The sequence below is a fragment of the Stegostoma tigrinum genome, chromosome 18 (assembly GCF_030684315.1).
Source record: "Stegostoma tigrinum isolate sSteTig4 chromosome 18, sSteTig4.hap1, whole genome shotgun sequence".
Lineage (NCBI taxonomy): Eukaryota > Metazoa > Chordata > Chondrichthyes > Orectolobiformes > Stegostomatidae > Stegostoma > Stegostoma tigrinum.
This window is the reverse complement of record NC_081371.1, coordinates 53,152,475-53,174,632: the sequence shown is the minus strand read 5'-3', so window position 1 is coordinate 53,174,632 and position 22,158 is coordinate 53,152,475. Positions and strand designations below refer to the sequence as shown.

At 39.8% G+C, this 22,158-nt stretch overlaps 1 protein-coding gene across 2 annotated transcripts in view; it reads left to right on the top strand.

The window, feature by feature from the left end:
- Nucleotides 1-22,158, top strand: part of mon2 (MON2 homolog, regulator of endosome-to-Golgi trafficking) — a 133,601-nt gene that overhangs the window by 98,331 nt on the left and 13,112 nt on the right. Inside the window, exons 25-32 of one of the 2 annotated variants that reach the window (XM_048548667.2) lie at nt 1,023-1,221; nt 1,328-1,944; nt 9,524-9,667; nt 13,698-13,715; nt 17,198-17,326; nt 19,466-19,656; nt 20,486-20,546; nt 20,737-20,860. In XM_048548667.2, coding sequence (XP_048404624.2) covers nt 1,023-1,221; nt 1,328-1,944; nt 9,524-9,667; nt 13,698-13,715; nt 17,198-17,326; nt 19,466-19,656; nt 20,486-20,546; nt 20,737-20,860 — 1,483 coding nt within the window. The remainder of the gene's footprint in view (nt 1-1,022; nt 1,222-1,327; nt 1,945-9,523; nt 9,668-13,697; nt 13,716-17,197; nt 17,327-19,465; nt 19,657-20,485; nt 20,547-20,736; nt 20,861-22,158) is intronic. The other variant, XM_048548669.2, reaches the window with a different exon arrangement.

The window sequence follows — 22,158 nt, the reverse complement described above, 5'->3', positions numbered from 1 at the left end:
TCAGTATCCCCATCGTTTCCCAAACTTCAGGCCAGTAGGACTGCCAACTTCTTTAAAGTTAGATCAGATGTTATTAAATTAGTAAATGTCAAGCAGTGTGAGTTATCTCACAAACTTTCTCTTGGAAAAAAATGTCTACAGAATGTTCTAAGCTGAGTCGAAAGCTATTCCTGCTCTTTTTTTTAAGCCTATAATATTTTAGTCTAGAACACAAAATTCTAAAATCAGCAAATAAACTTCTGAACTTTTTTCAATGTGTGGCAGTCGAATTCAGCCTGGAACATAATTATATCTCCAGTGTTTCTCTCCTTGGCCCTTGACATCCCCTCTGCCTGGCATTGTGTTCTCCTAAAAACATACTTCCCTTTCCTTTCCTGGACACCTTGATAAACAGGTGTATTTACGCAGCTCTATTAATCAAGTAGTGTTGCTAATGTTAATATATAACAATAAGCCTAAGACTAGAATATTTAGTAATTAAAGCAGTATGTGCTGTAGAAATTCAGTAGGCCTGGCAGCCATGGAGAGTTAAAAAATAAAGTTTCTAGTCAATAAAACTCTTCTTTGACATTTCTGTCATCTTTTATTTGAGATGACCAGCTTCCACAGTTTTTCACTGTGTTCGTGAAACAAGTGTTCATTCACAAACTGGGAATATGTTTCACCCTGAAACTATCCAATAAGAGAAACTCTAAAGAAAATGCTATGACATTAGAGTTTGCTTTCAAAGAAAATTTGCAGTAAAACTGAGGGCATTTTAAAAAAAGTGTTGCATTCAGCCGAAGGTATGAGCTTCCAAAATGAGCAGTGAAGTTTTCCCGTGTGCTTAGGAAGGGTCACTGGACCCAAAACATTAATTTTGATTTGTCTCCACAGATGCTGCCAGACCTGTTAAGCTTTTCCAGCAATTCCTGTTTATGTTGTTGCTTATAAGTAGGTACAGTTTGCTCTGGAATTTCTAAGATGGATTTCATTCGGACTGATATTTGTACTTAATCGTGTTTGTTCATGCTTCATATTAGGTTTTATTTCCCCTTTTGGATCGGGTTAGAGAATCATCCACAACAGCTGACAAAGAGAAGATTGAGTCTGGTGGTGGAAATATTCTTATTCATCATTCTCGGGACACTGCTGAGAAACAATGGGCAGAGACATGGGTTTTAACATTGGCTGGAGTAGCTAGAATATTTAACACCAGGAGATACTTACTGCAGTCTTTGGGTAATATTATTTGCCAAAATCTCTCAAAGTGTATGTCTATATTGTTTTTAGTGTTGCATGGCGGAAAACCTTGGAACTTGTTAATGTCTATTTTGATTTGTTGCAGGGGACTTTTCAAAAGCTTGGGATGTATTGTTGGATCATATCCAGTCAGCTGCACTGAGCAAGAACAATGAAGTTTCACTGGCAGCCCTGAAGAGCTGTCAGGAAATTTTACAAATTGTGACCCCTGTAAAAGATTCTGACAAGTCAGAAGGTCTATCTGGTGTTCATATGCCAGTTTTTGTGGGACCGCTGATCCCCCCACCTCGAACCTTATCCAGGACAGATTCACTTGGAGAAAAGCTGGGAAGATATAACGGAGCTGAATTGAATGCAGCAGTCGATGAGATTGAGGATTCTGCACTGTGGTGGGCTGCATGGAATACCTGGTACAAGATAGGTTTGGAAAGCACGAGGCCACCGACTACTTGTGATAAGCTGTTCTTTATTCCTAGTCAGCCATTCCTCACAGCACTTGTGCAGATCTTCCCGGCTCTGTACCAGCACATCAAGCCCGGCTTCAGCATGGAGGACCTGAAGAAATTGGGTGTGATATTGCATGGTGCTGTGTCAGTTCCAATCAGCTCTGATGCCTCTCCATTCATTCTACCATCCTACACTGAAGCAGTGCTGACCAGTCTACAAGAAGCAGTGCTGATAAGTTTAGATGTCCTACAGAAGGTATTAAAAATTTTATGCTCGATTTGAAGGCGTAGTAATGTTAATGGAGTAGACAGCAAAAATACTCACTGTAAACCTGATGTGTAAATACGTTCCTTGAATACACAAGGTCAGAAATCACACAACACCAGGTTATAGTCCAACAGGTTTATTTGAAAACACAAGTTTTCAGAGCCTCGCACCTCCTTCAGGAGTTAGTGACAGAGGTGACATCAAACACAAGATTGAAAAGTAAATGAACAGAGGGTCACACAACTGATGAGGATGTGTTAAACAAACCTAAGATGCTATTAAATCCTACTTTAGAAATAAAACCATTCTAACTCCAAACCAAAGCACAAACAGATTCTCACACCTAACATGCATTGTCTGACCTAAAATGTCACTTGTTCTTTACACTGACAAAATCCTTAGTTATCTTAGGGCAGTGACTTGAAAGATAGTTAGGGATTTACACATACATAATAATCAGTTAAAACCTCCTAAAGGATTAACAGCTCATCAGTTGTGTGATCTTTTAGATCTTTTACATGTAAATTCTACATCTGATGCCATTCCTCTCACTAACACCTGAAGAAGAAGTGAGGTTCCTAAAGCTTGTGTTTTCAAATAAACCTGTTGGACTATTACCTGGTGAATTCTGACCTTGTCTGATCCAATCCAACACTGGCTCCTCCACATCTTGAATACACAAGTATCGGTCTAGTATTCTGAATGTGAGTTTGCTCGCTGAGCTGGAAGGTTAGTTTTCAGACGTTTCGTCACCATTCTCGGTAACATCATCAATGAGCCTCCGACGAAGCGCTGGTGTTATGTCCCGCTTTCTATTTATCTGGTTAAGTTTCCTTGGGTTGGTGATGTCATTTCCTGCATTGGTGATGTCATTTCCTGTCCTTTTTCTCAGGGGATGGTAGATTGGCTCCAAATTAATGTGTTTGTTGATGGAGTTGCAGTTGGAATGCCATGCTTCTAGGAATTCTCGTGCGTGTCTCTGTTTGGCTTGTCCTAGGATGGATGTGTTGTCCCAATCAAAGTGGCGTCCTTCCTCATTTGTATGTAAGGATACGAATGATAGTGAGTCATGTCGTTTTGTGGCTAGTTGATGTTCATGTATCCTGGTGGCTAGCTTTCTGCCAGTTTGTCCAATGTAGTGTTTGTCACAGTTCTTGCAAGCTATTTTGTAGATGACGTTTGTTTTGCTTGTTGTCTGTATAGGGTCTTTTAAGTTCATTAGCTGCTGTTTTAGTGTGTTGGTGGGTTTGTGGGCTACCTTGATGTCAAGAGGTCCGAGTAGTCTGGCATTCATTTCGGAAATGCCTTTGATGTAGGGGAGAGTGGTTATGGTTTCTGAGCCAGTTTTGTCTGTTTGTTTGGGTTTATTGCTGAGGAATCGACAGACTGTGTTCATAGGGTACCCATTCTTTTTGAATACGCTGTATAGGTGATTTTCCTCTGCTCTGCGTAGTTCCTCTGTGCTGCAGTGTGTGGTGGCTTGTTGGAATAATGTTCTAATGCAGCTTCGTTTGTGGGTGTTGGGATGGTTGCTCCTGTAGTTCAGTATTTGGTCCGTATGTGTTGTTTTCCTGTAGACGCTGGTTTGAAGTTCCCCATTGACTGTTCGCTCTACTGTGACATCTAGGAATGGCAGTTTGTTGCTGTTTTCCTCCTCTTTTGTGAATGTTATGCCAGTAAGGCAATAAACCCAAACAAACAGACAAAACGGGCTCAGATACCATAATCACTCTCTCCTACATCAAAGACATTTCCGAAATGACTGCCAGACTGCTCGGACCTCTTGGCATCAGGGTAGCCCACAAACCCACCAACACACTAAAACAGCAACTAATGAACTTAAAAGACCCTATACAGACAACAAACAAAACAAACGTCATCTACAAAATAGCTTGCAAGAACTGTGACAAACACTACATTGGACAAACTGGCAGAAAGCTAGCCACCAGGATACATGAACATCAACTAGCCACAAAACGACATGACCTACTATCACTCGTATCCTTACATACAGATGAGGAAGGACACCACTTTGATTGGGACAACACATCCATCCTAGGACAAGCCAAACCGAGACACGCACGAGAATTCCTAGAAGCATGGCATTCCAACTGCAACTCCATCAACAAACACATTAATTTGGAGCCAGTCTACCATCCCATGAGGAAAAAGAACAGGAAATGACATCACCAACGCAGGAAATGACATCACCAACCCAAGGAAACCTAACCAGATAAATAGAAAGCGGGACATAACACCAGCGCTTCGTCGGAGGCTCACTGATGATGTTACCTAGAATGGTGCCAAAACGTCTGAAAACTAACCTTGCAGCTCGGTGAGCAAACTCACAGCCAGAACCTCAACCTGAGCTACAAATCTTCTCAAAATCGGTCTAGTACGTCACTAAATGAGAAAGGTTATACCGAGGCAAAACTTTTTTTGCCCAACACCAAGTAAAACAAATGGGTTGTAAGAGCAGTTTTGACTGGGATTCTAGTTGATCCATTAGATGATCTAGCAGTTAGAAATACTTCAGCATAAAAGTGTCATTGTAACTTCACTAATCGGTTGCACTAGTGTTTGGGTTAGTTCCTGCACCAGCTGAGGTTACCATGAAGGACTGTCCTTCCCAAACCCTTCACTTGTCTGAGGCACAGTGACCCTCAGTTAAATCACCACCAGCTATCTCTCTATAATGAGAGAGCAGCTGTATGGACCTATAGGACTATGGAAATTTTAATCTGTCGCTAACCAAGTGTTCGAAACATTTGCAGTGAGTGCAAATTTAGTATTTCATAAATTGGTAATAAATGACAGAATTATTTGCATAGATTTTGTATATTGTTGCAATGCTGTGACGTACAAGAATTCCTGCTTCAAGTATACCAGGGGACCAGGTATTTGTAATGTAAGCTTGCTTTAGATTGATTTTAGTGACTTACGCTGATATGTTATGGTATTTGTCTCATTAAATATTTATAACTGACTTTTTTTAAATTTAATAAGCCCAATTGACAAAAGGAAACAATCTTCTCTCCATTGGGGTAATTCCATTAGGATGCTTCTTATGCATTTGATGGGAAATTAGCCATGGGTCCAGAATCAATGCATTAAAATGAGATTATAAAGTCCATTCAGTTGAATGGACAAAGCTGGGCAGCTGGTATGACATTTGGGTGTCTTTAGCTGTTTTCTTGCTGATAATAAGTGCACGTATTTAATTTTTCATTGTTGATTTGTCAAGAATTCACAAGTGTTACGAGCTAGGTCTTGGGTCTGTCAAGTCAATTTTAACTACTTATAGGTGAATGGGCTTTGAATTTGGTAAAATTAGTCCCCTAGTTTTCAAATAAGAACTCTGTTATAGAAAAGTGTTGTTGCTGCTGAAAGCAGTTGAGATGAAAATCAGAAACATTAGGCGATGGCCTTGTGTTACCAATCTCTAGATTGTTAATCCAGAAACTCATCTAATGTTATGGGGACCTGGGCTCAAATTCCACCACGGCAGATGGTGGAATTTGATTTCAGTTAAAAACAAAAATCTATATTTAAGAATCTACTGATCATCATGAAACCATTGTTGATTGTGTGAAAAACATTCTTTAGATGACATGTCCATCATGGGCCTCCTGCAGTGCCACAATGATGCCACCCGAAGGTTGCAGGAACAGCAACTCATATTCCGCTTGGGAACCCTGCAGCCCAATGGTATCAACGTGGACTTCACCAGCTTCAAAATCTCCCCTTCCCCCACCGCATCCCAAAACCAGCCCAGTTCGTCCCCTCCCCCCACTGCATCACACAACCAGCCCGGCTCTTCTCCTCCCCCCACTGCATCCCAAAACCAGCCTAGCCTGTCTCTGTCTCCCTAACCTGTTCTTCCTCTCACCCATCCCTTCCTCCCACCCCAAGCCGCACCTCCATTTCCTACCTACTAACCTCATCCCACCACCTTGACGTGTCCGTCTTCCCTGGACTGACCTATCCCCTCCCTACCTCCCCACCTATACTCTCCTGTCCACCTATCTTCTTTTCTCTCCGCCTTCGGTCCGCCTCCCCCTCTCTCCCTATTTATTTCAGTTCCCTCTCCCCATCCCCCTCTCTGATGAAGGGTCTAGGCCCGAAACGTCAGCTTTTGTGCTCCTGAGATGCTGCTTGGTCTGCTGTGTTCATCCAGCTTTACACTTTATTGTCTGAAAAACCTATCTGGTTTACTAATGTCCTTCAGGAAAGGAAATCTGTCATCCTCACATGGTCTGACCTACATTGACTCCAGACCCACAGCAATGTGGTTAACTCTCAATTGCCCTCTGAAATAGTCTAGTAAGCCATTCAGTTGTACCGATTGCTACCATATCTCAAAGAAATGAAACCAGACAGATTACTTGGCATTGACCTCGGCAGCAGAAATGGCCCTGTCGACTCTGCAAAGTCGTCCTCACTAACATCTGGGGGTTAGTGCCAAAATTGATAGAGCTGCCTCACAGACTAGTTAAAGACATCGTCATACTCTCAGAATCTTACCTTACTGGCAATGTCACAGACATCACCGTCACCATTCCTGGATATGCCCTGTCTCACCAGCAGGACGGACCCAGCAGAGGTGGCGGCACGTTGGTTTACACTTGGGAGGGAGTTACTCTGGGAGTCCTCAACATCGACTCTGGATCCCATGAAGTCTCATGGCTTCAGCCCAAACGTGAGCAAGGAAACCTCCTGCTGATTACCGCATACCGTCCCCCTTCAGCTGACGAATTGCTACTCCCCCATGTTGAAAACTTAGAGGAAGCACTGAGCATGACAAGGGCACAAAATGTACTCTGGGTGGGGCATTTCAATATCCACTGCCAAGAATGTCTCAGCAGCAGTACTACCGATCGAGCTGTTCGAGTCCTAAAGAATTCAGCTGCTAGACTGCGTCTGTGGTAGGTGGTGAGGGAACCAACAAGAGGGAAAGACATGCTTGAACTCATCCTCAATAATCTGCCACCTGCAGTTGTATCTGTCCATGATGGTCGAGATAAGAGTGACCACAGCATAGTCCTTATGGAAGCGAAGTCCCACCTTCACATTGACAATAACGTGTTGTGTGGCACTATCACTGTGCTAAATGGGACAGACTTTGATCAGATCTAGCAACTCAAGACTGGGCATCTATGAGGTGTTGTGGGCCATCAATAACTGCAGAATTGTACTCCAGCATAATCTGTAACTTCATGGCCCAGCATATAGCCCATTCAATCATTACTATCAAGCCAGGGGATCAATCCTGGTTCAATGAAGAATGCAAGAGCGTATGCAAGGAACAGCACCAGGCATACCTGAAAATGAGGTATCAACCGTGAAGCCACCAAACAGCACGCCAAACAGCATAAACAGCAGGTGATAGATAGAGCTAAGCAATCCCACAACCAACAGTTCAGACCTAAGCTCTGCAATCCTGCCAAACTCAGTTGTGAATGATGGTGAACAATTAAACAACTTACTGGAGGAGGAGGCTGCACAAATATCCCCATCTTCAATTCTGGAAGAGCCCAGCACATCAGTGCGAAAGAAAGGGCTGAAGCATTCACAGCAGTCTTCAGCCAGAAGTGCCATGTGGATGATCCATCATGGCCTCTTTCAGTGGTCCTCAGTATTATAAATACCAGGCCTCAGGCAATTTAGTTCACTCCATGTGATGTCAACAAATGGTTGGAGACACTGGATATTGCAAAGGCTATGGGCCCTAACAACATTTTGGCAATATTACTGAAGACTTGTGCTCCAGAATGTGCCACTCCCCTAGCCAAGCTACTCCAGCACAGTTACAGTACTGGTGTCGACCTGACAATGTGGGAAATTGCCCAAGTATGCCCTGTATATAAAAAAGCAGGAGAAATCCAACCCTGCCAATTACTGCCCCATCAATCTACTCTCAATCATGAGTAAAGTGATCAAAGGTGTTATCAACAGCACTATCAAGCAGCACCTGCTCAGCAATAACCTGCTCAGTGACGCCCAGTTTGGGTTCCGTTTGGGCCACTCAGCTCCTGACCTCATTACAGCCTTGGTCCAAACATGGACAAAAGAACTTAATTTTGGAGGTGAGTTGAGAGTGACAGCCCTTGATATTAAGGCTACATTCGACAGAGCGTGGCATCAAGGATCCCTACCAATGGGTATCAGGAGACAAACTCTCTGGTGGTTGGAGTCAGACCTGATACGCAGAAAGATGGCCCTCGTTGTTGGAGGTCAGTCATCTCCGCTCCAGGACATCTCTACAGGAGTTCGTCAGAACAGTGTCCTCAGCCCAACCATCTAGAACTGCTTCCTCGATGACCCTCCCTCCATTATAAGATCAAAAGTGGGGATGTTCACCGATGATTGCAGAATGTTCAACATCATTCATGCTTCCTCAGATACTGGAACAGTCCTAGGTCAAATGCAACAAGATCTGGTCAATATCCAGACTTGGGCTGACAAGTGGCAAGTAACATCAGTGCCACACAAATGCCAGGCTATGACCATCAACAATAAGAGACAATCTAACCACCAGCCCTTGGCATTCAACAGTGTTACCATCACTGAATCCCCACTGTTGACATCCTGAGGGTTATCATTGACCAAAAACTCAATTTGACTCATCACATAAACACAGTGGTTCAAGAGCAGATTAGAAGCGAGGAATACTGCGGCAAGTACCTCATCTCCTCACTCCCCAAAGCCTATCCATCATCTATGAGGCACAAGTCAGGAGTGTGATCGAATACTCCCCACTTGCCTGGATGAGTGCAGCCTGAACAACACTCAAGAAGCTTGACACCATCCAGTACAAAGCAGCCCATTTGATCGGCTCCTCATCCACAAGCATCCACTCCCTCCTCCACCGATGCTCGTTAACGGCGTGTACTGTCTACAAGATGCACTGTAGAAATTCACCAAAAATCCTCAGCCAGCACCTTCCAAACCCACAACCACTTCCATCTAAAAGGATAAGGGCAGCAAATACATGGGAACACCACCATCTTCAAGTTCTTGTCCAAGCCACTCACCATTGTGGCTTGGAAATAGATTGGTGTTCCTTCACTGTCGCTGGGTCAAAATTCTGGAATTCCCTCCCGAATAGCATTGTGGGTCAAGCCACAGCAGGAGGAATGCAGCGGTTCAAGAAGGCAGTTCACTACTGTCTTCTCAAGGGCAACTAGGAATGGACAATTAATACTGGTGAGCCAATGACATCCACATGTCACGAATGAATAAAAAAACTAGTATATTTTTGTGTTCTTTTTAAACAGAAATGTAAGCCAGTAACAAATATTTCATTTATATGTTGGGTATGTTAGACTGTAGTGCCCAGGTTACAGTTTAAAATATTTATCATATTCTAATGCATCTTTAATAAATGTATCTCAGACTTTTGAGCTCCACTGTTCAAAGAGCTTGAAATTGATTTTGTTTTCATTCTTCTCTCTCTCTCTCTCTCTCTCTCTCTCGTGCTCGCTGTCTCTGTCACTCTCATGAAATGTGAAATGATGTATTTGATTTACTGTCAACATCCTTCTAACTTGTTTCTCTCCCAATTTAGGCAATTTGCGTTGGGCCAGAAGACATGCAGATCATGTACCCAGCAATTTTTGACCAGTTGCTTTCATTTGTCGAGTTTTCCTGCAAGGCGCCAACATATGGAAAACTAGAAACAAAAAATATAGCAAATGCAAAGTTTAATCAGGTAATCGGGCAAATACTTGCCTTCAAAAAGCACGCGTATCTTTTGTAATTAGAAACGTGGTTGCTCAATGTACAATCGCAACAATTGCGTGACTTTAATTGTGCAACAAAATCCTCTGATGTTTAGTTTTACTGTTTCATAGGGAACACTTCATCTCAACCACATTTGGAAACAGTAAGGACTGCAGATGCTAGAGTCAATAAATGTGGAACTGGAGGTCACACAGCATCCAAGGAACAGGGAAGTCAACGGCCTTGGGATGGAAGCCCAGAAATAAATAGAGGGGTGGTGGTGCTGCAGGAGAGGGCAAGTGGGATGGAGATAAATGGATGCATGCAGGGGGTTATTGTAGTTGGTCAGTGGGAAGTGCGGAGCGGATAGGTGAGTTGAAAAATTGACAGGTTGGGTCTAGAGAGATTTTGAAGCTGGTGAAGTCCATATTCAGGCCTTTGGGCTATAAGTTCCCAAGAAGAAGTAACAAGTGTTATTTACGTTTGGCCCCACTCTGACAGTGAAGGAGGCCAAGGATGGACATGTCACCAGGGGAGTGGGAGGGAGAGTTAAAGTGGATGGCAACCCGAAGGTAGGGTTGGTTGGCACGTGCAGACGCAGGTGCTGCGAAAACCAGTCCGTGGTTCTCCCGACTCACCTATCTGTTCCATCTTTCCCCCAACCAACTTACAATAAGCCCCTACCTTTTTCCATCTATCTCCATCTGAATGCCCTCTCTCTATTTCTGGGCTTAGCCCCCTGCCCGGACCTGACAAAGGGTTTTGGCCCAAAACATTGAATTCCCTGTTCCTCAGATGCTGTCTGACCTGTTCAACATATTTATTATGCCTGTTTAGTTTTGAATCTGGCAAACTTGAACCTGATGATGGCATTCTCAATGCTTCTGTTATTTATTCAGGGCAAATGAAGTAAAAGGAGAATGAAAGCTAATAACTGAATTTTTTTTAAAACCTGCATTGAGTGCGTAGGTGCATATAGCATGCAGTCCAATAAATTTCAGGCCAGGACTTTCAGTTGTGATTGCCAGTCTTTTGTAATCATGTGCCTAGTACATTCAAACATCTCGAGTATTCTCAGAGTTGGTTAGACTCAGCTGAGTTGATTGAAGAGTAGAATTAGTTTGGGTAATACCAGGGTTAGTTGGCTAATTATTACAATTGGGAACTCCATCAGGTGACTCCCTTTCCCATCTCAAATCAAATGTTCAGCTTTCTAGGCATTAAGTGCCATCTGAAGTGCATGTCAAGCCTTTGGCTGAGCAGACCACAACACATTCTGTTTGCGTTTAACCATGAAGTTCACCTGGCTGAGTTATTTGAGAGGCTATCTACACCTGTGAAATTGCTATAGAACAAAATATTACATGAGAAAATCAGCAATCAACCAGTGTTATTGCAGATATGTGGCCAGTATGCTCAAACATGCATGAATCTCCAGAAGTTACTAAGTGGTATCTAACGGCTGTAAAAGCGTTTAACCCAGTTGGAGGAGGAAATGAGCAGTGTATGAGGTCATCTCATGTTTGGAAGAAAAGTCCATATGCTCATTTTCAGACTAGTGAGATTTTATACAGAGCTAAGTAATTGGGCATGAAACCAAAGATGAAGTTCTCAGCTGATAATGCTTTTGCTTTAGCACTATTGCTTAAATTGGATGATTTTAGCTTTCTAAAGACTCCAGTTGCCAAAAATTAACATCAAATTCTGATGTGCATTTAAAGTACAAAATGTGACGTTATGAAATATAACTACCCAGCAGTTCTTTCTTTGGAATGTATACTGAGGATATGCCAAATTATCAATACTGTATCAGTTCCTTCGCCAAACATGTGAACAATACGTCTCAATATCGGACTTGTGAACACATACAGGTAGAAAACTTCAGGCACTATTTTGTTTTGTTCTTGTATTAGTTATAATGTTTAAGACATTTAATTAGTAAGTTATTGTCATGTAAGGGAGAACAATGATGTTTTTACAGTAATTGTTAACATTTTCAAGCCAAACTCGGGGGCAGCAATTAGGTATAACTTGTTGGACTGAGAGAGAGAATCAACATCACCCAGCAGGGAAACAGTAGGTTTTTTGAATTCTCCTTGGCAGTCAAAATAAAAGCACCAAACCCACATCAGAGAGCCTACGCTCACTGTTATGTTGAGCCTTTTGGCATTAACACCAATGTTACCTTTAAAATTTAGTTGTTATGAACCTCTTGATATCTGTCTGTCCAGAAATAGTGTGAATCTGTGCACACGTTTATTACAGAACAAGTCTTGTGCAGTGCCATACAGACTGATGCGTGTTTCCATTCCTGTCCAGTCTGGCAACAGCATTGACTTCTAGGCATGCAGAATTCGCATTTATAGTTAAAACTGCATGCCATCTCCCAACTGCAGTCATATTTTGTTCCTTTTCCCTTCAATTTCCTTCTCAATTTTGTCATTTCCTGACACTTCAACTCCATATTTTACCTTAAATATTTGACTTGAGGAAAATTTTCCCCAACATATACATCCTGAAGGTCACTACTTCATTCGGTTGTTGAATAAACATTGCTGTTGTCCCAAGAGTTGTGATGAATAGAATTTCCAAAACACAACAGAAAAACATAACGTAACCAGGTTGATGTTAGTGTTGTCTTTATGCTTTATGGACAACGTGAATTAAGTAGTAGAGCTAAAAGAAAAGTAAACTTCTATTTGTATAGTGCCCTTCATATCGTAAATGTGGTGACTCTTGTAACCACATAGGAGATGTGGCAGCTAGTTTATTACAGCAGGCTGTCATGAAAAGCAATATGATAAGCAGATTTTGTTTTGATGTTGATTGAGGGATAAACCTTGGCCAGGACACTGAAGACTATCACACTGCAAATACATCCATTTTAACCATTAATGTCCCAAATGAAAAATGACACCTCATGGTGTAGAACTCCTTAAGTATTGCGCTGGAATGTCGGTCCACAATTTTGTGCTTGGAGAGGGACTTAATTCAACTTAGTTCAACCAGCTGAGCCATGGATGGCGCAAAAAATATACCTGGAATCTTCAAAAAGTCTTTCATCCTAAAATGTGGTACTGTAACTTTGAACATTCTTTTCAGATACTGCTGACTGATCCTCCATTTATTCATCTTTCTTATGCTCATCCATGTGTTTCTGTCTCCGAGTTAATTGTTATGCTGTGCACGCTCTTATCTGAAATCTCCCTGAAGTTCTCGCTATAGGACTCTTCTCATTTCCATTCAAGCGTCTTTAGGTTCTCTGAAATAATTCCTTGAAAACAAGCTTTATTTTTGTTACTCATCATTTTTAATCATGGTATCATAATTATTGGTTGCAACATATGGCTTGACCATTACTTAACAAGAAAAGCACCATATTTGAGATTTTTGTCATTGCCTGTGCCCTTTTAAAGAATGAAGTCTACATTTTTTTAAAAAAGGGTAAATTGATAACTTTGATAATATTTTTGTTGGAGTTATACTTAATACATCATTAAAAGATGTTTAATAAACAAATCCCTCTTTTCTCCAATCGAGAAAACTATAAAGTTTCCCTTCTAGCAATAAAATCCTCAAAAGGGAACTTAATAATTATGTCAAAACAGACAACATTGTCATATGGCAACACATTGGAGAACACCAGGATTTCAGCTTGACATAAGTTTGGTCATTTTGGGAAAAATTGCTCTGGTCTTCCTCTCACTTTTATTCCAAGTCACGATTATTTATTCCAGTCATTTTTCTCAAAGATCATACATTGAAAGTTGAATGGACCACGAATGTTGTAAAGCTCATCAACTCAAATTGTGGGAAATGTTTTAAACAAAATTCAAATCCATCCATTTCATTTGAATTAAATTACCAAAATATTTATCAAAATACAATTGCATTACTAAATTTTTCAACAAATATACAACAAAATGACATCTTGTTTAAACTTCCAAATAGTTTGATAATGATTATTATCTTCTTTTGTTCTGTTTATGCTACTTCTGTACGTGATGGATGTATAATAGATTCAACTTTTTGCTCCGGTAAGTTTCAAGCCTTCAGTAGGTTATTTTCGGACTTGCATTAGATTGCCCTAAACTGCATGGCAAAGTACACATTGGTCTACCTTTAACTCAAGTTATTTGCTTTCTAGTTTTATCTGACTTTTAAAGCTGCAGTGTCCTTTTTCTGATAATCCACTTTGATTTCACAAAGTTAAAATCAAGTAATTTATTCACTTCAATAAATTGATATCTCAACTCAAAGTTTAAGTACAGGAGCAATGAATTTGAAAAGAGAAATGAGTTATACATCCTAAGTCAAGATATATATGTTAAAGTGGCATATTTTCAGGAGAGAGATTAGCAGGTAGCTGCAGACAGTTGATCTCAGAGACAAAAGTGAGGAGAGGAGAGGTTCTTTAAAGGTAGGGGCAGCAATTGGGCTTTGGCCCATAGTGACTAGACTTCAGAATGAGGATCTTTGCAGTAACCTATCTTGAAGTAAGGATGTGCGAAATGTCTGCTTCTAATTTTGCGTAGTTTTTCATCTGTTGTATTTGCACTGCTATTCTCTTGCGCAACAGTCACCATGCAGTTTTATACCTTTAGTGTTGTCCTGTGAGAAATCTCTTTTTTATTCTATCTTCATAGATTTGAGGGTTTGCAGGCCAAACTCCCATTTCGTAACTTCAACAGGGTTGAAACCTGGTTGTGTAACCTAGAATACTGCATTTTCCTGTGTGGCCTCTGTCACACTGAGAATATCATATGCAGATTGCAAGACTACTTTGCAGCACACGTCTGTTTTGCTTCAAAAGCACACTGTCTGAATTCAAATCCCTACTTCCCATCTCTGGACCGCTGAGCTGTTCCAACCAAGCTGAAAGCAAGGTTCGGAATTAGTTGAGGCACACTTCCAATGTCCTAACAGTTAGCTAGGCAGCACAGATTACCCACCATTACCCACCAAAATGTATTTTTTAAAGGGGTGGTAAATTACTGCCCAGCTGGTAAACTTAAAAATTAGTACCACCAGCACGTCATCTTTCTCTTCGTCATTCTGCAGCTGTATGGTTTGAGCAATGACTTCAAAACCTGAGAGCTTCAGTTGTATGTTCTGGCAGGAGGTACTGGCAAAACGTGATAGACCTGGGAAAAGGGAGGTCAGGTGACATTTGAGAATGTAAAATCTTTGCTGGGATAGTATGCATGCACAGGTATTGATGGATCTATGCATGTGATGTTGGATTATTTTTTGAAACAGAACAAACTTTGTTGTGCTAGGATTTTGATATACATTTCAGATGGGCTGTGTTTGTAAGTTTTATTTTTTCTCTTCAGATTTTGTCCCCTTTCTTATAGGGAGGGTCATCCTTCTTGATATTTGCATATTATTTGAATTTTGCCATTTTCCACAAAATACCTTTTATATCATCTGATGGTTTTCTAGGAGGAATTTGTAGGTTACAGAACTGATCAAATCCTTGTGTGTGAATGGAAATCTGTTCAGTCTTCCCCATCTATTCATCCATTTACTTATTTTCAGTTTATTAAAAATAGCTGTTTATCCTCTGAAGGACTCAGACTTAAAGTTTTTTATGAATTAGTTTTGCTGTTTCCAGATACTTACTGATTTTAATATTTATTTGAATGTCAGCTTTTCATTTTTTCTTCTGCACTTATGGCCATGGCCTGATTGAAATAAAGAATGTGAATTGTCCTGGGTCTCATAACGTAAAGAATCCTGCTTTTTAGACTCTGTTCAGTTGTGGTTCCATCTTCACACATTCCTTCCTTATATGAAGCAATTTGAATAAAATTTCAGCTTAGATTCATGTTCCAGTTTAACAACTGAACATTATGACACACTTTTAAAATGTCCTTTTAGTTTTCCAGTTCACAAACAGGCCCATGCTCTGAGTCTGTGACTTTCACCTATTCCAAAGTAAGCCTGGAGCTCAGTTCGTTGTTGAGACTTATGTGTAAGCATTGGGCTTTTGGATGAAGAAAGTCACCAACTTCAGAAGGGTAAATAATTGGTAAGCAAAAGAAAATTAGGATTCTAAGAAATTGTACTGGTCGCAAGTAAAAGATTTAGTCAAGTCTTCACCAGTTTTTGATGTATTTGTGATGCCCCATTTTAAAGAATATTACATCTCGAAATCTAATAAAGCAAGCCATTTATGAACTGAGAGTTCAACTGCCCATTCCTGAGACAGCCTACTACAAGTCTCTCATACAAATAGACAACAATAGAGATCAATTTTGTTTAAGATTTGATGACAGGACAACTGTAATGTTAGGTTTTGTACAAAACATATGTCTGCTGGCAGCACAAACAACTTTGGGAACTGGTTAACAAGTAAGGAAAGCAGGACATTTGGGGGGATGTGAGAAACTATCTTTTTAAAGGTGGTAGGATTCTGGAACTCATTGTTTGTCATGGTGTGGAGGCACAAACCCTCATAATATTTCAGAAGTATTTAGATGTGCTGTTGTGATGCCAAGGCACACAAGACTGTGGGCCAAATGCTGGAAGATGGGATTAGAATAGTTTGAGAGATATTAGGAACTGCAGATGCTGGAGCATCTGAGCTAACAAGGTGTAGAGCTAGATGAACACAGCAGGCCAAGCAGCATCAGAGGAGCAGGAAGGTTGACGTTTCTGGCCTAGTCTAGTGAATGTGTATCATTCACTTTATTAAGATTGCAACTGGTTGGTCGATGTGAGTGCTTTGCATCAACATTTCAACTGTGCAAACGCAGTAATAATCCCAGAATTGTTCGCTGACATGACATCAAAGTGAAGTCTGGGTATGTGTCTAGGTGAACCATTTCAACGCTTGCCTTCCAGTTTATAGTCTATATCTTTGTGATACTGCAGTCGCTTCACACTGATGCTGAATTTGTACTCTTTGATGTTCAGATTGAGTGGAATTAACATTGGAATTGGGTAGTAACAAAATCACTGATCTCTATGGCTGAAAGGAACATGGAGTAAATACACTTTGTCTGTAGTCCATCTAATCATTTGTTGTGGGGCAGCCCTTTTACAATTATCACAGACCCTTAATCTCAGACAACTTTCGGAGTAATCACTTGTTCTTTTATTTCACTTGATGAAGCTACATGAACTATCATGCTTCTAGCTGGGGCACCAACAGTATAATTATACGTATGAGGTATTATAGATATCATTTATCGTACACGATACTTAATATTTAATTTGACTGGGCAGAGTCTTTGCATCACAAGAATCAAATTTAAATCCCCAATGTACCTTCCTTAACTTCAAATTATAAAATTGTGGAAAGCAGCGATACTGCAACTTTAAATTGTTAAGGTTTCTCTATTTCAATTAAAGCAATTATTTTACCTTTACATCTTTTCAGTGATCTGTGCATGCAAACCAGGAAAATTAAACTGATAATCCACATCTCTGTAAAACAGCTTTCAAATTGCAAGATTACTAGTATTTTTGCTCATTTTTACAGTTTAATCCCATAAACTCTGTTTTCTTGCAGGCGGAGTGGGTGGCTTTGAATTATGTGCCATTTGCTGAAAAATCCCTTGAAGTAGTTGGGGATCTATATCAGAAGACAGCATGTCACAAAGCAGTGGTAAATGAAAAAGTTCTTCAGAAAATCATTAAGGTAAATTATGCTGCAGTACAGTAAAGTGATTTAGGATTATATTGAGGATTGACTTTAAGTGCCCTATGATAAAAGTTTAGATCTGATTCACATTAAGGGTGACCTTAACTAATCTTTAAACAAATAATTGCCTTTCAGGGTAATTTTCAACTTAATAAAGTATTGCACGGCTTAATAAGGTTTTAAAATTTCAGTGATTCTAAAATTTTGTAAACTGATTGAATCACTGTTTAAATAAATCCTAGCCTTTTTTGAAACTTCAGACTCTGACATTATTAGTTGTTATGCTGAGCTAATTTTTGAGTCTGGAATTAAATTCTGAAAGAACTTGCTACGCTCAATAGGATGGTAGGACTGCTGCATTCTTTGATCCTATTTTTGTAGCTTTTAAATCAGTTTGCATGTATTGTCTGTCACACACATTTCTATTAAAATTGTGTCAGGCACTTGGTGACATAAATTTTTGTTTTTTTTTAAATTGGGGTTATGGGCATTGCTAGCTAGGCTAGCATTTGTTGCCTGTCCCTAATTGCCCAGAGGACAGGTGAGAATCACCCACACTTTTGTGGGTCTGGAGTTACACTTGGGCCAGGCAAGGATGGCAGATTTTCTTATTGAATGAGGTGTGTTTTTACAACAGCCATTAAATGGAGGCAACGTTACAGTGGTGTCTTACTGGAGTAGCAGTCAGCACCACAGATTCATGTATTGAGAGGAGTGGGGCATAGATTTGAAGCCCAATTGTAGTAATTCCACAGAGGCTGGTATCCCAAAACCATGTCACCCTTTACTTACACGTGGAGAGTCCTTGACGTTGATCCATCTCCCTCAGAGCCAGCTCTCAAAGTGAACAGAACCTCTGACACTCCTGTTTATATCTGTCAGAGAGGGCTCCCTGATTGGCGCTGTGAATCTGGTCCAGTCAGGGAGCTCTCGATCTATGAGGCTCACTGGCTGACCTCATTACTATCACAACACCAACATGATTTGAATTCAGTGTCAGTCTGGAAAAAAAACTAGCCTAACATTGACTATTTGACCACTGTCATTATTATAAAATCCCAACTGGTTCAATAAAGACCTTTACGGAAGGAAATCTGCCATCCTTACCTTGTCTGGCCTAAATGTGACTCTAGATCTACATTCTTAACTTGCCTGTGCCAATTCGGAACAGGCAGTAAAACCAGCCTAGCTAATGATACATGCATCCCATAAACGATAGGCAAAAAAAATCAACAGTGATTATCATTAGGCTAGCTTTCTAGTCTGGATATTCACTGAATTCAAAATCTATATCCCCTGGGTTCTGGTTTACTCATCCAATGACATTTCCACTCTGCCACTGCCACTACCTACTTTTACACTGGCCTTTCTCCTTCAGGACCTGAGTGTGGTTTTTTTAAAAAAGTGCTATGGTCCTGCCAGATCATAGATCGAGAAAGAGAGTAAATCCCGGAGAATAAATCCATGGTAACCTGAGCCAGTGCAGGAATTGAACCCATGCTGTTAGCATTACTCTGCATTGCAAAACCGGCTAACGGGCCCCCTATCCTTGAGTGGGTTAACACCTTATTCCTGTAGCACAAAAGGGTATGCTTTAAGTTAACTATCATGGCATTTTTCTTAATAGCTTCAGCCCCACTGTTCAAAATTGGCCACAGTTTCTTGCGTACTCTAAGGAGCAGAAGATTACATATGTGTGTTGTTTGTAGAAAAGTCATAAATCTGTCTTCAAGAAATAAGCTTTGAATTTGTCTCACAAAATGCAGCAAGGAAATCTTTCTGCTGTGGTAGCAATCTCAGACATCAATGAATTTGATAAATGGTGTCAAACATGGGAAGAATCACGTGCAAGTACCAGTGTACTGAATGTGGGTCAAAGACATCTTTATTGGGTCAGAATAAAGACCTTTACTAGACTGAGGTATACATAACAGAATTAGGTTTCATGGTAGTCAGAGTCAAAAAGTGTTTATTTCCACAGCAGAGGTCTGTTTGATGAATTTTATGTTGTAGTTTTGGGTTTTTTAAAAAATAATTCAAGAATATATTGGATTTGCAGCATGAAATATCCTGCAATAATCTATTGGTGTGGATTATATTTGGCAATAGAAATCCTTCTCTTTTTTTCTTCTTTAGACATTGAGGATACCACTCAGTCTGAAGTATGCCTGCCCCTCTGAAACGACGTGGAAAATGGCTGTTTCCTCTCTTCTTAAAATACTCTCAATTGGACTTCCTGTTGCAAGGCAACATGCTTCCTCAAAAAAATTTGATACTATGTGGCCAGAACTAGCCAATACATTTGAAGACTTCTTGTTTACAAAAAGGTGCATGAAAAACCTGCCAAATTGTGTTGTCTTTCACAGATCTTATGTTTCTAGTATTATTAGAGTTATTCCAAATGTAACATGGTGAATTATGCAGTGATTAATTATCTGAATAAACTAGAGTGAGAAACACTTCATCTAAGCACCAATTATCAGTGTTTCAGTTGTATCTCAGAATTGTCATATCAGCTCAGCTCCTTTGTGAGGATACTTGCCTAAGTGAGAATGTTGTGTGTTTTAAGTTCCACTCCTGAGCATGTGACTCAGGTTGCCATGTGTACTACAGTTGTTGAGGGAAGACAGCCTGTTTCGTATTCAGTGTTGACCTAACGTTCAGTTTGTTAGCTAAGATATAGAAGATCCCATGTCCCTAGTCAGAAAAGAGAAGAAAATTTTCCTATTACTCTTGCTCACTAGCCAATCAACATGTATCATGAAAGTAGATTGTCTGATCCCTCATTCATTTGCTTTTTATGCAATCTTGCTGTCTGCAAATATTGTTGTACTTGCCTGCCCAACAACAGTAACTACAGCACCAGAAATAATTTGTTCATTATAAGGTGCGTTGAGACATGAAGTTATCTAAGTTCAGGTTTTGTTCTGTATGTACTCTTGTCACGTTGTATAATTTTTATGCTGAATAAATGCAGAATTAGCATGTAGTTAGTCCATACCTGAATTATTTATTCATACAAAAGTTTCAAAAGTGTTTGGCAAAACGGCATCGCCTGGTTTTATTAATCATGTTGAAGTGATGAGGAGGTCATTTACTAACAAGCGACCTAATTAATTAACACTACATTGTCAGACTTGTGATTTGATTTTACAGCATACCCCCAGATAATCTTTCCATTCAGGAATTTGAGAAAAATGAGAACATAGATGTTGAGGTGAGTTTAAATTCAGATTTTTTTAAAGTTCTGCTTGTGAAGTAAACATTGATTTTGTTTAACAAATGATCTTTGTAGAAGCATGGAAGCATGTGTGCATTAAACATCATATTTATGTGAAATTATTACTATTTTACAAGTGATTATTTTGACACTTCTTTAAATTACCATTGTTTTTAATTCATTTTAGGTTGTGCAGCTTATTAGCACAGATATATTACCATTTGCAAACTTCATTCCAAAAGAATTTGTTGGCCAGATAATGACAATGCTAAACAAAGGTTCGATCCATTCACAGTCAACGTCATTTACAGGTATGTCACATATTATGAATACAGAGTTGGACAGAAATTAGTTACAAGTTAAAGAAAAACCTCTAAACAAGCACACTACGTCCACAATGTTAATTTTCTGTGAAAAGTTATAATTTTAAGTAAGAGACTGCAGTCTTAAGCAAATGGAGAATGGTGTTAAAATACTTTCATTTTAACATTCAAATTAGTTCTTGTCTCATTTTAAAAGGAAAATTTTCACTTAGATTGGATTTACTGTTCTTTGTGCAACCATCCCAAAAGCAGCTGCTTATCCTTTTAAATAATGGTGTTTTACTAAGTGTGACTGCTGTCTTATGTTGCGTCTGCAGTGTTAAGATAATTTCATTTTATCCTTTAGCAAATGGAAAAGGTCCATCATATTAGGATGACATCAAACTCTCAACAGATGTGTGTCAAAATAGATTGGAGCTTTAGAATCATTGTGTCATTATTGAAAGGGCTATTTTACCTGCAGATATTTTCATGGATGTGTGGAGAAGAGATAAAGACTTATAAATTGTATTCGCTGGTATATGGTTAGAGATTATAATTGAATGTATGCTGGTGAAACTTTTTTAAAAAGGCACGCCAATGCATGTGGCAACAAATTTATAAGCTTTCAACTTAAAGTCTGATGCAATTTGATCCTGAAATAACTGAGTAAATGCCATTGCAAAAGCTGCCTATTGCTTAGCTGCTGTCTCAGACTGTCATTTATCCACACTTATTTAGACCTCCAATTCAATCCTCTCGGGCTGCCATCCATCCTTCACCCTTTGTAAATTTCAAGTCGCTCACATCTGTGTTGCATACTTACTTTCCATCATCAAATTTCTTTCACTCATCACCCAGTCCAGAATGATCTACATTTGTTCCCAGTGCCCCTAATTTAAAATATTCATTTTGAATGTCGTTTTAAATATTTTTCTGACATTTTCTTTCCTATCGCTGAAACTTCCTCCAGCCATGCAATCCTCCAAGAACTATGGAGTCCTCTCATTCTTCGTTCCGTTATTGACATCATGCCCTCTGCTTAGAAATTTTGGAATTATCTCTCTAAACCTTTCACTCTTCTTTAAGATCCTCAATGCTCACCTCTTTGACTAAGTTTTCGCTATCTGTGTTAATGTCGTTATTCGTCTTTATGAGCCTTTTTGGCTTAGTGCTTTTTTGCAGCATCTTAAGACCATTTGATCTATGTAAATGTGGCTGTACAAATACAGGTATGCCATGTTTTGCCATTCATATTTACATGCTGTGCCATTCAGAATGATCATGCCATATCTCGATGCCATGTT